We start from the raw sequence: 14,399 nt of genomic DNA on the forward strand, positions 1-14,399 counted from the left end.
TCCAGGTCAGAACCAGCAAAATTCAAACATCCCGAGTGCCGAGTCTAGTCAAAGAGAAAAATCAGCAGCGTGCCACAACGGCCCGGCTGGCTGCGCGTGCGTCGGCCGGAAGACACATGGCGCGCTCCGCAACCCGCCCGATCGATCGACCAGATCCAGGATCGTCAAGTCAGTTCTGACTGCGCAAAGTGCTCCTTCTCGCGAGGCTTCAGACCAGGCTGTTGGCGGAAGGGGCGGATCCGGCTGGAGAGAGAGGAGGAGCGTGAAGCGGCCGCACGCTGCGTTCCCAGGAGGCTGTGCGCGCCTCTCGCTTCCTTCGGGGTAGTGTGAGCGGGCGCGTGAGCTGCTCATTGTGTAGTGGCCATGGCTCTTCATGTCCCCAAGGCCCCGGGCTTTGCCCAGATGCTCAAGGAGGGAGCGAAGGTAAGAAAAGGAGGAAGGAGGAGTGAGGTGGGGGAGTCGGCGTAGGGCAGCGGCGGCCGCAGCGAAGGAGAAGGGCGTACTAACGGGCCGGGCGTGCTCCCCCGACACAGCGGTCGGAGGGAGAGAAGATTCCAGAAAGGGAGGTGTTCTCGGGAGGGCTCTGCCGCGGAGGCCCGCGGGCATTTTGGTTCTTCACGGACGCCGGGGAGGGTCGAGCGGGCAGAGACGGCGAGTGGGGGACGAGGCCGCAGACGCCGCGTTCTGTACTTGGTTGTCGGACAGATGTAAGGCCGCTCCTGCATTTTCCCTCCATCCGTAAAACGGGGGTGATGAGTCTCTCCTTTAGGAGGCGACACAGGTGAAACAACGTAGGTGCAATTGCTTTGGGAACTGCGAAGCTGATTGCCACAGTTCAGGGAGTGGGTGGTGCGGTTAAGAGAGGGACAAGGGCCTGTCTTGGCAACTTTTTTCTAAATGAGAAACAGCGGGCTCCCCATTTAGTTCGCAGAAGCAGTGCGTTATAGTAGGATAAACAGTGGTTACAATGCGAATGGATTCTGGTCCCAGCTTAGGTTAGCTAGCTTGATGTAAAACTTATTCCTCTGGGTCTTGCTTTTCTCATCATTAAATTGAGCAGATTGGACGAAAAGGGCTGTAACGATCACAGCCCACAACGTAAGGGACACCCTGGCCTAAATAAAACTGCTTTGTTTTATGGCGAGATATTGGAAGTAATTTCTGAAGCTTAGTTTTTTAAAAACATCTTAAAGCACTACTGATAAATGTGTCTCTTGTGTGCAAATGGTAGTGTTCTTTATTTGTCCCCCATATTTTCTGTGCATAGTTCAAGGTATATAGATAGTGTGGTTCCATTTATGGTAACAGGTTTATTTTTTAGGGAACTAGGTTCTTGTTGGCATGATGCACTTTTGGGATGTTGTGAATATAGTAAATATCAAGGTTTAATGTAAATATTGGTGAAAGAGCTTCGCTGAAAATGACATTGCTCACTTTTTTAAAAGGCTGAAGAACGTCCATGGTTTTTATTTTTCTGAGGCAGAAATAATAAATGACCAAATAAACAAAAAGGGTAATTTCAAATAATGATAAAGGAAATAAAGTCTGCCTCTAAAAAAAAATTAAAAAGGAAGGGTTGGGGTAGATAGAACAATTAAGATGTTCAGGAAAGAACTCTCAGCTCGGTGCTTAGTGGCCAAGATTAAAGGCAGAAGTGTCCCAGGCTGAGGGACCAGTGAGTACAAAGACCCTGAGGATGGAATGAGTGTGACCTGCTAAAAGGAAACAAGAAAGGTGATAGGGCTGAAGCTTACCAACGGAAGGAACGGTAAGAGATGAATTGAGAAGAGTTGTAGGCAAGGGTTAGAATGTGCGTACACATTTAGCCCTGACAGGGGCTTTACATTTTTCCCTAAGTGATGGGAAGTCATTAAAGGGTTTGACAGGATCTGATTTATGATCAGAGATGACTGTTCCTCAGAGAATGGGGATGGGGGAAAAACAAGAGTGTAAGGCAGGAGATCTTTAGAACAGTATTGTCTGTCTGCTGTGATGGAAGTGTTCTGTATCAGGACTGTCCAGTATGGTATCCACTAGTCACAAGTAGCTACTGGGCAGTTGAATTGTGCCTAGTGCAATTGAGGGACTGAATTTTTAATTAATTAATTAAAATTTAAATAGCCACTTGTGGCAAGTGGCTACTCTCTTGGGCAAAGCAGCTCTAGAAAAATGTTCACATGAACAGTAGGCTCTTGAAATTTATCTGAGACCACAGGTAAAGTCCAAGTCTAAAAGAAGTCCAGTGTAAAACTTGACAATTTTAGTACTGTGACCAATTCAGCAGTTTTCAATGTGTACATGTTGGAATTATATTGCAGTTCAAATGAGCATTCAAAATCTGTATGCTTTGGTTCCTAAAAATTTATGAGGCAGATATGTTAATTCCCGGTGAACATAGAACTGCTGGTTTTACAGTGCTCAGGTTTTAACACAATAAATATTCATGACCACATTTCAACTTTTAGAAAGTACTGATAAACTTTGAAAAGGTATTTTTATCTGCAAGAGCTCATTTGCTTTCTCTAATCAATCTTAGCACTCTTCCCTGCACTTTTCATTACATTTTTTAAAAATTATAGGCTTTATGTTTTGATGTGTAAGTAGGTACCTGTGGTCCCTAAAAATGTCATGCTTTATTCATTCAACTAGTGGACAAATCTGTGGATCATTTGTGAATACCAAGCATCATACATATATAAATCTTGCTTGGTAGTTTCAACAATCCTTTGAAACAGGTACTATTATATTACCCCATTTTACAGATGAAGAAATTACTGAGATTCACTGTCCTGCCTGATCAGAAGTTTTCTTTCACAGCATTTTTCAGGGTTAGAAGAGGCTGTGTACAGGAACATACAGGCTTGCAAGGAGCTTGCCCAGACAACTCGTACAGCATATGGACCAAATGGTAATTTCTAAATTCTAATTTCTAAATTGTTTTAAAAGATACAGTACTGTAATAGAATTTTGTGTACTAGCTCTTTCAAACTTGTTCTGAGGATATTATATGTAAATTGAGAGTTTTAGCCATAATATGGTATGGCATTGAAAATTATTTCATAGCTTGGTGACACCAGTATAGTGTTCCTAATCTTTAATCAGCAATTCAGATCTTTTTAGAAAAGTTGGAATCCAAATGTTACGTTTTGTTCTATTGAGAGGATAGAAGAGTTATGGTGCTTTCACCATTGAGGCAGTACCTAGTGTTCACGGTTGCAGATGTGGAACAGGTCTTTTACATAGAGTGACATTATAATTTAAGAGAGAAAAATTCTCTCTTGACTCCTACCATTGACTGAATTAATTGATATAGATTTATGGAATAAGCAAAAAAGTAAGTGTACTTTTAAGTAGATTATTTCAGTCTTTGTACATGTTAATATGCTGTGTTGATTGAACAAAAATATGACAAAATTGGCATCCTCGCTAATAAACATTATAGGAGATTAAAAAGGAAAGAGTACAGGTGTGCAGTCAGGCAAAGCCATAGGGCTATGAGATAACCTTAAAGAATAGATAATATGTTTTGAGTTCTTACAAAGTTATTTTTAGGAATGGATATAAATTTATATTTCTTGACTAGATTTTTCCAGTATTTGGAGAAGGGTTTGAGTAATAATGGATTTCTTTTTCTAATTGTTACTTTTGAGGAATGAACAAAATGATTATCAACCACCTGGAGAAGTTGTTTGTGACAAATGATGCAGCGACTGTTTTAAGAGAGCTAGAAGTAAGTTATTTCTTTAAAAAAGCCAAGAAATGTTTTGGTGACATCAAAAATTCAGTATATTTTAACATAAAAGAACCTTTATTTCAAATTGGATAATAAGGGATTTTTTTATTCCCAACCTGAAAATTCATTATACAGATTTTCCTGATTATAAAGAGTCCTCTTTATGTTTAACATATTAGCAACTCAAATTTTAAATCTCCTAAATTATTAATTTATGGAATTATTGGTTGTGATAAAAAATATATTTGCTCATAATCATATCAAATTGAATATGTTGTCTTGTTCTGTAGAGTGTGACACTGAAGTGAATTATTCCATAATGTAGAAACATCTGATACTTGAAAATAGTGGTGTGGTTTTTTTTTTAATTGTCTTTGTGAAGATAAAACAATCAGTTTGTGGAATTTTGCTTTGTTCACCTGCAGTTTTGATGTTATAGAATCTGTAGAATAGATACTGCCAGCCGAGGTATGAGGACAGTCTGGCACTTGAACACATAGAGAACCATTCCTCAGCCAGCTGCTAATTGAAGCATATGTTCAATCTCAGGGAATTTTCCTGAACTTAGCTCTTAAAGCACCAGAGCTTAATGCTTTTTAGACAGAACTCCATAGATAAGTTAACATTTCTCCAACTTCTTAAATAACAGTATAGTTTTGAAGTAATAATATTGAACAAAACAAATTTAATTCCACAAGATATTTGTTGAGGGGCTTGTCATTGTGAATGTGAATGTTGTACTCTGTGATGTTCTCAGGAGTTGTTCAGGTGTGACGGGGATACTGTCTTCATAATAAACTATAGTGTCAGCTTTTTAGTTTTCTCAGTGCTATCAGGTGTTACTCTGATTATTTCTTAAAAAGCATCTAAATCCTAAGGAATGATCACTTAAAATTTTGATATGCTGTTTTTAAGAAATATTTTATATTCTCCTTCTTTTAAACCATAATTTATAACCTCTTACAAAAAGAATGTACATAAAAATTGAGACTTGTGATGAAGTTAAATGACATCTATTTTAGCACTTCTGAAGCCTTTTTTAAAAGTGCCTTAGGTTTAGTGGTTGGAATTACTTGGTTTTTTAATTTAGTGAATATATAATAAAGTTATGAACCTCATGCAGGTGTACAAACTGGGTGACTGACCATTAAAAGACAGTGCCTGTGAAGTTATTTTCATTTATGGTGATGCATTCGTGTTCATAGGCCTAGGCGGACTTGGATTGTCTTATGACTGCACTATAAGTAGTGTGTAGCAATGTGATCAAGTGGGTTACCTGGCCCATAGGGAGATTGGAGTCTATTAATTTAAGAAGAAATGGAAATGAACAATTTTCTTTTGCTTTAAGGATCAAATGTTTTAGCTTGATATTCAAATTCAAACCCCTTCTGTCAGGTACAGCATCCTGCTGCAAAGATGATTGTAATGGCCTCTCACATGCAAGAGCAGGAGGTTGGAGATGGCACGAACTTTGTTCTGGTTTTTGCTGGAGCTCTTCTAGAATTAGCTGAAGAGCTTCTGAGACTCGGCCTGTCAGTTTCAGAGGTGAGTTCATTTTATAATCTACCCCTGTTTCATATTTGCTTATGTATATATACCTACTAAATAAAAGTCATTAGTAATAGCTAATTTTGAGCAGTTTTCTCTGTGCCAGGCATTGTAGTACATATGCTTCACATGCAGTGTCTCATTCTATCCTTACAAGAACCCTGTGAGTGGGGCCTATTAGAAGTAATCCTGTTTTGTTTCAGATAAGGAAACTGAGCCTTAAGTTAGAAAAACCTTGAGCAAGTAGCTAGTAATGGCAGTTAGGATTCAAATTTGGGCTCTCACCAAAGCCTGCACCCTTAAATGGTAGGCTGTGCCGTGAATGTTATTCTGGAAGTGTGCTTTGTCTTTTTCTATTGAAAATAAAGATTTGTATTCATTGGGTTACCAAAATAAGCTACCTTAAGTCATGTCAAAATTACATCTTTTGAAGAAACATGTTTGCTCTTTACGTTTAAGGTCATAGAAGGTTATGAAATAGCCTGCAAAAAAGCCCATGAGATTCTTCCCGGCTTGGTGTGTTGTTCTGCAAAAAATCTTCATGATGTTGATGAAGTGTCATCTCTACTTCATACCTCCATAATGAGTAAACAATATGGTAATGAAGCATTTCTGGCCAAACTTATTGCTCAGGCATGTGGTGAGTACATATCAGTAAATGAAAAGATCCAAGATTAAAATGTCTTAATGTGATTAAGATATTTTCTCTGTTGTCCCAATGTATCTTTTGATATGTCTCATTTTCTTAACAGTATCTATTTTTCCTGACTCTGGCCACTTCAATGTTGATAACATCAGAGTTTGTAAGATTCTGGTAAGTTTAGAAAATGCATTAATGTTATTTAGATAGATCAGATTTTTTTTTGCAAAAAAAAAAAAAAAATCTGTTAATCTAAATTTTACCTTGTGGGTTTTAGGCACTTAGGACTTCCTGCCTTTGTGGTAACATTTGGATATTGCTAGATGGTAATACTACCACTTGTTAAATTTAAAAGGATATCAACATATTATCTTCTTAAGTCATCATTTTTCCATGATAGCTGGAAGGTTGAGAATAGTGCATAAACAAAATATTAATTATTTGCAATCTTGATATATGCTGACTTATAAAAATGAGCTTAGAAGGCAATTTTGAATGAGGTTCAAGTTTTTCTGATGCTCTATAATAATAAAATTCATACTTTTAATATTTAAAGAGTATGTGTTTGATAAAAATACTGTGCTTGATACAGTAAAACCTATATAACTATAGTGATTTTACACATGTGATTGTTAACGTAGCCGAGTTTAGCTTACATTAGTACGTGTGTTAGCTGTAAGTGTGTGTGTGTGTTAATATACGTGCTGGGTGTTTTCTGACTTTATCCATGCACTGCCTTCCCCTTCGCCATTACATGGTAAGCTTGTGAAATCAGAAACTTGTCTTTGATCCCTATTCTGCCTGGTACATTGGTACAGAGTGAGTGAATGGCTTAGAGCAGTTGTTCTTTGATTCTTCCCAGTACACTGAAGGACCCCCGTCCATAACAGTGGCCCGTTGCCACAGTGATTCCTGCATTGAGCAGACTGGTATGCTTTATGTCCACCACCCTACTCATCCCCAGGAGTCACTGCCTTTGTATATTATGTTATTTAGAAATTAATATTTTTGGTGCATGCAGAATCAACAAATTAGCCCTGATGTTATTTTCATGAAAGCACTGGTGATTTTGATATCCAACTCTTTAGGGCTCTGGTGTCCATTCCTCTTCAGTATTGCATGGCATGGTTTTTAAGAAGGAAACTGAAGGTGATGTAACATCTGTCAAAGATGCAAAAATAGCAGTGTACTCTTGTCCTTTTGATGGAATGATAACAGAAACTAAGGTATGTAGATTTCAGAACCTTAAAGGTAAAAACTTGCGGTTATCCTTTCAGAGAGTTTTAATGATTCTAAAAGTTTGAGGTAGAGTTTCCTCTTAATCCAGTGAATACTGCATAATTATTTAAAATTGCCAGGTCACGTTTATTTTTTAATCAGATTTATATTTGAATATCTAATTCAAATACTGAGTACAAAACTTGAAACATTAGATGGTGACAGTATTGTTTATATTCTAATAAACAGCTCTTGACTTCTAGTAGAACTTACACAATTCAGCAGGTTAAATGTTCAGTGAAGAAAATGAGTATTTGTGTGCTTCTCATTGAAATTTTTTTAATAACAAATTTATTTTTATTTTTGGCTGTGTTGGGTCTTCATTGCTGTGTGCGGGCTTTCTCTAGTTGCGGCGAGCGGGGGCTACTCTTCTTTGTGGTGCGCGGACTTCTCATTGCGGTGGCTTCCCTCGTTGCGGAGCATGGGCTCTAGGCGCGCGGGCTCAGTAGTTGCGGCTCCCGGGCTCTAGAGTGCAGGCGCAGTAGTTGTGGTGCACAGGCTTAGTTGCTCCTTGGCATGTGGGATCTTCCCGGACCAAGGCTCAAACCCGTGTCCCCTGCATTGGCAGGCGGATTCTTAACCATTGTGCCACCAGGGAAGTCCCTGAAGTTTGTTTTTAAAAATACATGTTAAGAAGTTTGAAGTATATGTTTATAGGTCACTGTTGATTGCATCCCTAGAATTCTTGAAATCTGAGTTGTGGATGGTTTTTGAAGTTTCACAGGTGTGGAGTGCGGTGGGGCTGGTCACTTAGTCCACGTTTTAGAAAAAGTTTGAGAACCACAACGTTGTTTTGGTTGACATTCATCAGAAGACAGATGTCAGGATACCTGCCTAACATATCTAAAAGTACAGTGTGGGACTTCCCTGGTGGCGCAGTGGTTGAGAGTCCGCCTGCCGATGCAGGGGACGCGGGTTCGTGCCCCGGTCCAGGAAGATCCCACATGCCGCGGAGCGGCTGGGCCCGTGAGCTATGGCCGCTGAGCCTGTGCGTCCAGAGCCTGTGCTCCGCAACAGGAGAGGCCACAGCAGTGAGAGGCTCGCATACAGCAAAAAAAAGAACAAAAAAACCAAAAAAAACATAAAAGTACAGTGTATTTCTCCAATTTTTCCATCAAAGTGCCTGTCAAAGAGCAAATATATAAGTGTTGGGGGCAGGGGCATTGGTCTAGGAACAAGCTGAATTTCTGTTAATTTCATACAAATTTTGTATTCTGCTTCATAATATGTGCATGCTTATCTTCATATTTTTCTCCCAAATCTTTAAATTATTTCTTAAATAAAATGTTATTCTGTGACTGAACACCAGTGTGGTGAAATGGTTTTAAAGAAAATCCTCCCTTATTTTGCTAGGGAACGGTATTGATAAAGACTGCTGAAGAATTGATGAACTTTAGTAAGGGAGAAGAAAATCTCATGGATGCGCAAGTCAGAGCTATTGCTGGTACTGGTGCAAATGTCGTCGTAACCGGTGGCAAAGTGGCAGACATGGCTCTTCATTATGCAAACAAATACAATATCATGTTGGTGAGGTAAGAGGGGATGCAGTCTATTAACCTGGATTGTAAATGGCTTTGGGTGGTGAAACACCAAGCAAGTAAATTCAACACACCATGAAGACTGTTAGAAGGGGGAAAGTATGAGGTATTAGATCGCATGGCAAGAGGAGTTAACTTGATCTAGGGGAACAGGAAGCACCTCTGAGAAAACTTACCTTTAGGCTGAGAGCTGAAGGACCAGTTAGCAGATGTTGATTGAAGAGGGAGAGGGAGGAGCGTTCCCAGCAAGAGGAGGAGCTTAAGAGACCAGACACAGACCTGGTACACACTGCCAGCTGGAGCGTGGGGTCAGGAACACAGCTTTAAATTCGTGAACACATTTGGGGTTTACACTAGACGGTTCACCCACCCGTTCCCACCTCTCCAAGCACCTAATATAACGTGCAGAGTAAATCACTTTTCTTCTCACAGAACACACAGTTGCCCAAAGTAAAGCAAAAGTTTTCTCTATACCAGGGCTTCCTTAGTGTTTCAGAACTATGAACTATGAACCCTTGACATCCTAAGGAGACTGGAACTCTCCCAGTTCTAGAATAATGCCCTAAACACCTGTGACTGGATTGCACCGTGCAGTCCAGACCCATTCTGAGCTTGAAACTTCAGGGTCAAAAGAAGGTGACCTGAGGTCCAATGTACAGTTTCCTGTTTAATCTCTTGTGTTTTACTATGGTATCTCATGGAATTAAAATTTCTGTTAAGGTCTTTGTTTTGCTTTTTAAAGGCTGAACTCAAAATGGGATCTCAGAAGATTATGTAAAACAGTTGGTGCTACAGCTCTTCCTAGATTGGTATGTATTTTGGACGATATTAAAAGAGAGTTGAACCTATTTGAATTATTTTTATTACAAGAGTCATTTTCTCGCAGACTCCTCCTGTCCTTGAAGAAATGGGACATTGTGACAGTGTTTACCTCTCAGAGGTTGGAGATACGCAGGTGGTGGTCTTTAAGCATGGTAAGTAGTCGTGGTAAACTATATGTATATGAAGTGTGGGGAGTTCATTTCCTTTTACTAATCCCCAAATATATTTAATTTATTGACAGAAAAGGAAGATGGTGCCATTTCTACCATAGTGCTTCGAGGCTCTACAGACAATCTGATGGATGATATAGAGAGGGCAGTAGATGATGGTGTTAATACTTTCAAAGTTCTCACAAGGGTCAGTATCAGCATTCATCTTAATCTAGTATTTGTAAGTCCTCAAAAACACAGTTGGCAGACATTCTGAGAATTTGAAAATGAAAAATGAATGGCTTGTGTAAAGCAAAGCACCTTTTTCCTTAAGACTCCACTTAAGTATTTGTTACTGATGAATTTTCTAAAATGAAATATGAAAAGGAGTAAATAGCAAATCAAGGCTTTTTTTAAAATATATAACTGTTTTAAAGAGATGGTTTATGGTGGTTTTCAATTATAATATAACTTCAGTTGCTTCAGCGCTATTCTTAGTGCTATATCTGGAAATACAGATAACTGCATAGTGATGTTCCCATTCTTAACTTTGGTCCTTCTTTTTCGTATACTAGACACTATGGTGCAGTAAGATAATTTGTTCAAATCATGCCGTTTTTGTGACATTCATAACTGGAATTTGAATTTTATAAAACTTGTAATTGAATCTGATTAAAACCTCTAGTCTGGTGGAGTACTGGAATCTGAAAAGATTTAGAAAACTGGAAATTGCTTCTTGGTGACTTCTGTTTTTTGTTTTTGTTTTTTTAACTACGTATTATAGGATAAACGTCTTGTACCCGGAGGTGGAGCAACAGAAATTGAGTTAGCCAAACAGATCACATCGTATGGAGAGGTATATGGCTTTCTATGTACAAACTGACTTTCTTGTCGTTCGAATAAAATCGAGTAATAAGCACATTTTTGTTTTAGACATGTCCTGGACTTGAACAGTATGCCATTAAGAAGTTTGCTGAGGCATTCGAAGGTATTCCCCGGGCACTGGCGGAAAACTCCGGAGTTAAGGCCAATGAAGTAATCTCTAAACTTTATGCAGTACATCAAGAAGGAAATAAAAATGTTGGATTAGATATTGAGGTATTTGAAAAAAACACTATGAACTTGTTTTATTTTGTGAATGCACAACCTAAAAATAGACGTATTAAGTTTAAAAGGAAAATCAGAAAATGTTCTGATTTGTGAGCAAATGATTTTCATAACAGTTAGCTTTTTCATAGTTTATCTGATAGAGAATTTAGTATTCTTTGTTTTATTAAAATTTGTTTTATAGTGTAGATGGGGTAGAACTTTTTCCTAGCTACTTATTCTAGTTTTATTTAAGTAGCCATGTTTCTATTGAGTACAAATATTTTCACATAAACATTTAAAGTGAAAGAATAAAAATAGTTTTGTGTTGACAGGCTGAAGTTCCTGCTGTAAAGGACATGTTGGAAGCTGGTGTTCTAGATACTTACCTGGGGAAATACTGGGCTATCAAACTGGCTACTAATGCTGCTGTCACTGTACTTAGAGTGGATCAGGTGAGTGAGAAGTGAAATTCTGATCCTTAAAAATACTAATTTTTATATAGTTAGAAGTATATTTTCATGGAACTAGAACATAACACAGTTCTCATTCTATTCAAAGTATCCCCCCCCCAAAAAAAATTGTTTTACTTTTCTTCTATTAGAGTTTTAAATTGTTTTGAATGTATTTCAGCTAATTTAAAATGAAGATTTTGCCAGTGAAAGAATCCTTTGCCATTTGGGAACTGGAATGGGTAAAATAAATCTGATATAGATTCATAGTTTTCAAGACTTTTTAGACTTAAGAACCCCTTTGTACACATCATCTAGAGAGGAAGTTTAATATGGAACATGGAAGGGCCATAAAGATCTGAGGCAGATATTGCAGACTACAGTATTCCCTCCCTTATTTGCAGTTTTACTTTCTGTGGTTTCAGTTTACTCACGAGTCACCTGCAATCCCTGAATATAATAAAGAAAATCCTAGAAATAAGTAATTCATAAATTTTAAATTGTGTGCCATTATAAGTATACTGCGTATACTGCGTGATGAAATCTCACGCTGTCCTGCTCCAGGACATGAATCATCTCTTTGTCCAGCATATCCACGCTGTGTGCACTGTCTGTTAGCCATTTCAATTATCAGGTCAGCATATTTTACTTACTGGTCCCAAAGTGCAAGAGTAGTGATGCTACCAATCAGGTATTATTGTGCCTAATTTATATATTTTATCATAGGTATGTATGTATGGGAAAAAGCACAGATACAGGGTTCATTACTATGCTCAGTTTCAGGCATCCACTGGGATTCTTGGAAGGCATCTAAGGGGGAACCACTGTACCACCTTCAAGGAAGTGTGGAGATGATAGGACCTGGCATTTACATTTTTTTCTTCTGTGACAGATTATGTCTTGAGGTACTAAGATCTTAAGGTATAAAAAATCTTAGTATTTCTGCCAATATTTTTGAGGAATTATGGCAAAGAAGAAAAGTGGTGAAGACTATTTTGGATTCACAGATAAACCAGAATTCATAGTTTTTCAAAAAGGTGTTTTCCAAACTTAATGAAATGTATTTTCCTACAAAATTGTATAAGTGATTATTAACCAACGAATAATTTTTAAATACTGAGTAGAAAACTTTAATTGCTAGGGGCACAGTATAAATCCATTAAGTGAAAATCATGCCAAATTAATCGTGGGAGAAGCAAGTTTTAGGTAAAAATGGAAAGGATATTAGACTTATTCTCAGATCAGTTGGTTGTAATTATAGCACAACAAATTTCACTTCGGTAAAGGAAGAACTTTTTCTTAGATTCTAAGATGACCAAAAATGGAACCTGGAGATCCAGTTTCAACACACTGAAAATAATCAGAGACTGGATATCTGTGTACTGGATTTATTAATAGTATATTTTTATATCAGTGCCTCAAATAGTTTTTAGTGGAAGAATATGTTTTTGTAGTTTTTAAACTGAGATAATGTTTAAATGCCTTAAGGAAGTGTTTGTTCTATAAGTTAACATGTGGCTAAGAATAAAAAGGAGGACCAAAAGTATAAGGGGACAGGAGAAGCTAAGTAGACTGAAGCATGAGGTAAGCAGAAATTCTAATAGTAGAAGTTCCTAAGGAACTTGTTGAATGTCGGTGTCGAAGCAAGACTAATGTTAATGACACAAATAAGCGCCTTGCTCACACAGGTACTTCTGAATTTCGGTTTTAAACTGGGAAGGCTGTGTTTTGTTTTACCCTAGGAGAGGATGTTCATTGTTATGTGCCCTTAGCACTCTGTACATGAAATATGGCAATGCCCAGAAAAAAAAAAAAAAATTATAAATTTGGGAAGCAGTTGATACTGTATCCGATTTTGAGATTTAGAATGTATATCAGAGTTTTAGAATTCTACTGTGGGGGAAGCCATTTAGAATTCTACTGTGGGGGAAGCCAACTGACTTTAACTTCTCCCAAATTTATTTGAGCCCAAAGCTACCACACACACACCCCACACCTTTTTTTTTTTTTTTTTTTTGCCCAAACATAAATCCTTTAAAAATGCTATATGATTATACTTGGAAAATGCTGGATTAGTACATTCTAGATAAATGAGGTTTCTAGCATGTTTCCAGGCAACTAGATGCTTGGATTTTTTCGTTTATGAACACACATTTCCTGTATTTGAATGGCTCTCATTTATAGGTAGTAGAAAACGTCATTGTTGAACTTTATATATATTTTACGTATCGACCACTTTAGATTATAATGGCAAAACTGGCAGGTGGACCTAAAGCTTCTAAACCACAAGGAAATTGGGATAAAGATGGTTGGCAAGATGAATCTCATATATAAATAGCAAATCAGGTGCCAAACCGACTGATTTATGCCAGTGATGCATGCAGATATTTTTTGCATTCCGAGCATTGGGTTATTGAAGTGCATGTCTTAGAATGCCCCTTGCTAATGTGTGTGAATTTTGCTGCTGTTAGTGTCCACAAAAGCGGAAAACTCACCTGCTGGCCAGTAACAATATGCTGGTGTTTCATATGCAGTGTAATAACAGATTGCTCATTGGTGATGACTGCCTAATAATGAAGCAGGGTAATAGAGAAATATTCTTTCTCTTCACTCTGAAGCTTGAGTTTGTAAGTATAGTCTTGTGGATTTTGTTTTGCAGATCATCATGGCAAAACCAGCCGGTGGGCCCAAGCCTCCAAGTGGGAAGAAAGACTGGGATGATGACCAAAATGACTGAATGGCTAGATTTTTACTGTAGGTGAAGGCACTGTTTGTAGTAGTACTCTAGGAATTGCCTGATGTTTTCATATTCTCCTAAATTAAGAAGTGTTCTGTGTATCTTGTATTCTCGGCTGGATGATACAATAAACATGTTGTTACTATCAAAGCCTCTTTGTCTGAGGATCACTGTTCTTGGATCTGGATGACCTGTTTTGTCTCAACCTTGTTAATGAAATGAGCTGTGGCACTTGAGGCAAGTCCCCTAAGTTATGAGGGGCCTGTTTGCAGTGTAAATCTGGCCTGCTGCCCGTTTTTATACATAAGTTTTATTGGAACACAGCCATGATCAGGTATTTGTATATTGCCTATGGCTGCTTTCTACAAGGGAATGGCAGAATTGGATAGCGGTGACAGAGACCAAGTGGCCTTCAA

General features: G+C 38.2%; 1 protein-coding gene across 1 annotated transcript; it reads left to right on the forward strand.

The window, feature by feature from the left end:
- The first annotated feature begins 277 nt into the window (after positions 1 to 277).
- Positions 278 to 14,133, forward strand: CCT8 (chaperonin containing TCP1 subunit 8). Its single transcript, XM_060098569.1, has 15 exons — positions 278 to 423; positions 2,818 to 2,908; positions 3,651 to 3,730; positions 5,129 to 5,278; positions 5,741 to 5,921; positions 6,034 to 6,095; positions 7,010 to 7,147; positions 8,553 to 8,731; positions 9,480 to 9,546; positions 9,624 to 9,711; positions 9,801 to 9,916; positions 10,493 to 10,564; positions 10,642 to 10,806; positions 11,130 to 11,249; positions 13,906 to 14,133. Exons 1-15 carry the CDS (start codon positions 364 to 366, stop codon positions 13,981 to 13,983), a joined length of 1,647 nt encoding a protein of 548 aa, XP_059954552.1. The 5' UTR covers positions 278 to 363; the 3' UTR covers positions 13,984 to 14,133.
- The last annotated feature ends 266 nt before the right edge of the window (positions 14,134 to 14,399 follow it).

Source organism: Mesoplodon densirostris, chromosome 5 (genome assembly GCF_025265405.1).
Source record: "Mesoplodon densirostris isolate mMesDen1 chromosome 5, mMesDen1 primary haplotype, whole genome shotgun sequence".
Classification (NCBI taxonomy): domain Eukaryota; kingdom Metazoa; phylum Chordata; class Mammalia; order Artiodactyla; family Ziphiidae; genus Mesoplodon; species Mesoplodon densirostris.

Coding starts and splice junctions, on each gene's coding strand:
- CCT8 (XM_060098569.1), top strand. CDS start 364: ATGGCTCTTCATGTCCCCAAGGCCCCGGGCTTTGCCCAGATGCTCAAG. Junction 3,731..5,128: donor CTGTTTTAAGAGAGCTAGAA/GTAAGTTATTTC, acceptor CCCTTCTGTCAG/GTACAGCATCCTGCTGCAAA. Junction 5,922..6,033: donor ACTTATTGCTCAGGCATGTG/GTGAGTACATAT, acceptor TTTTCTTAACAG/TATCTATTTTTCCTGACTCT.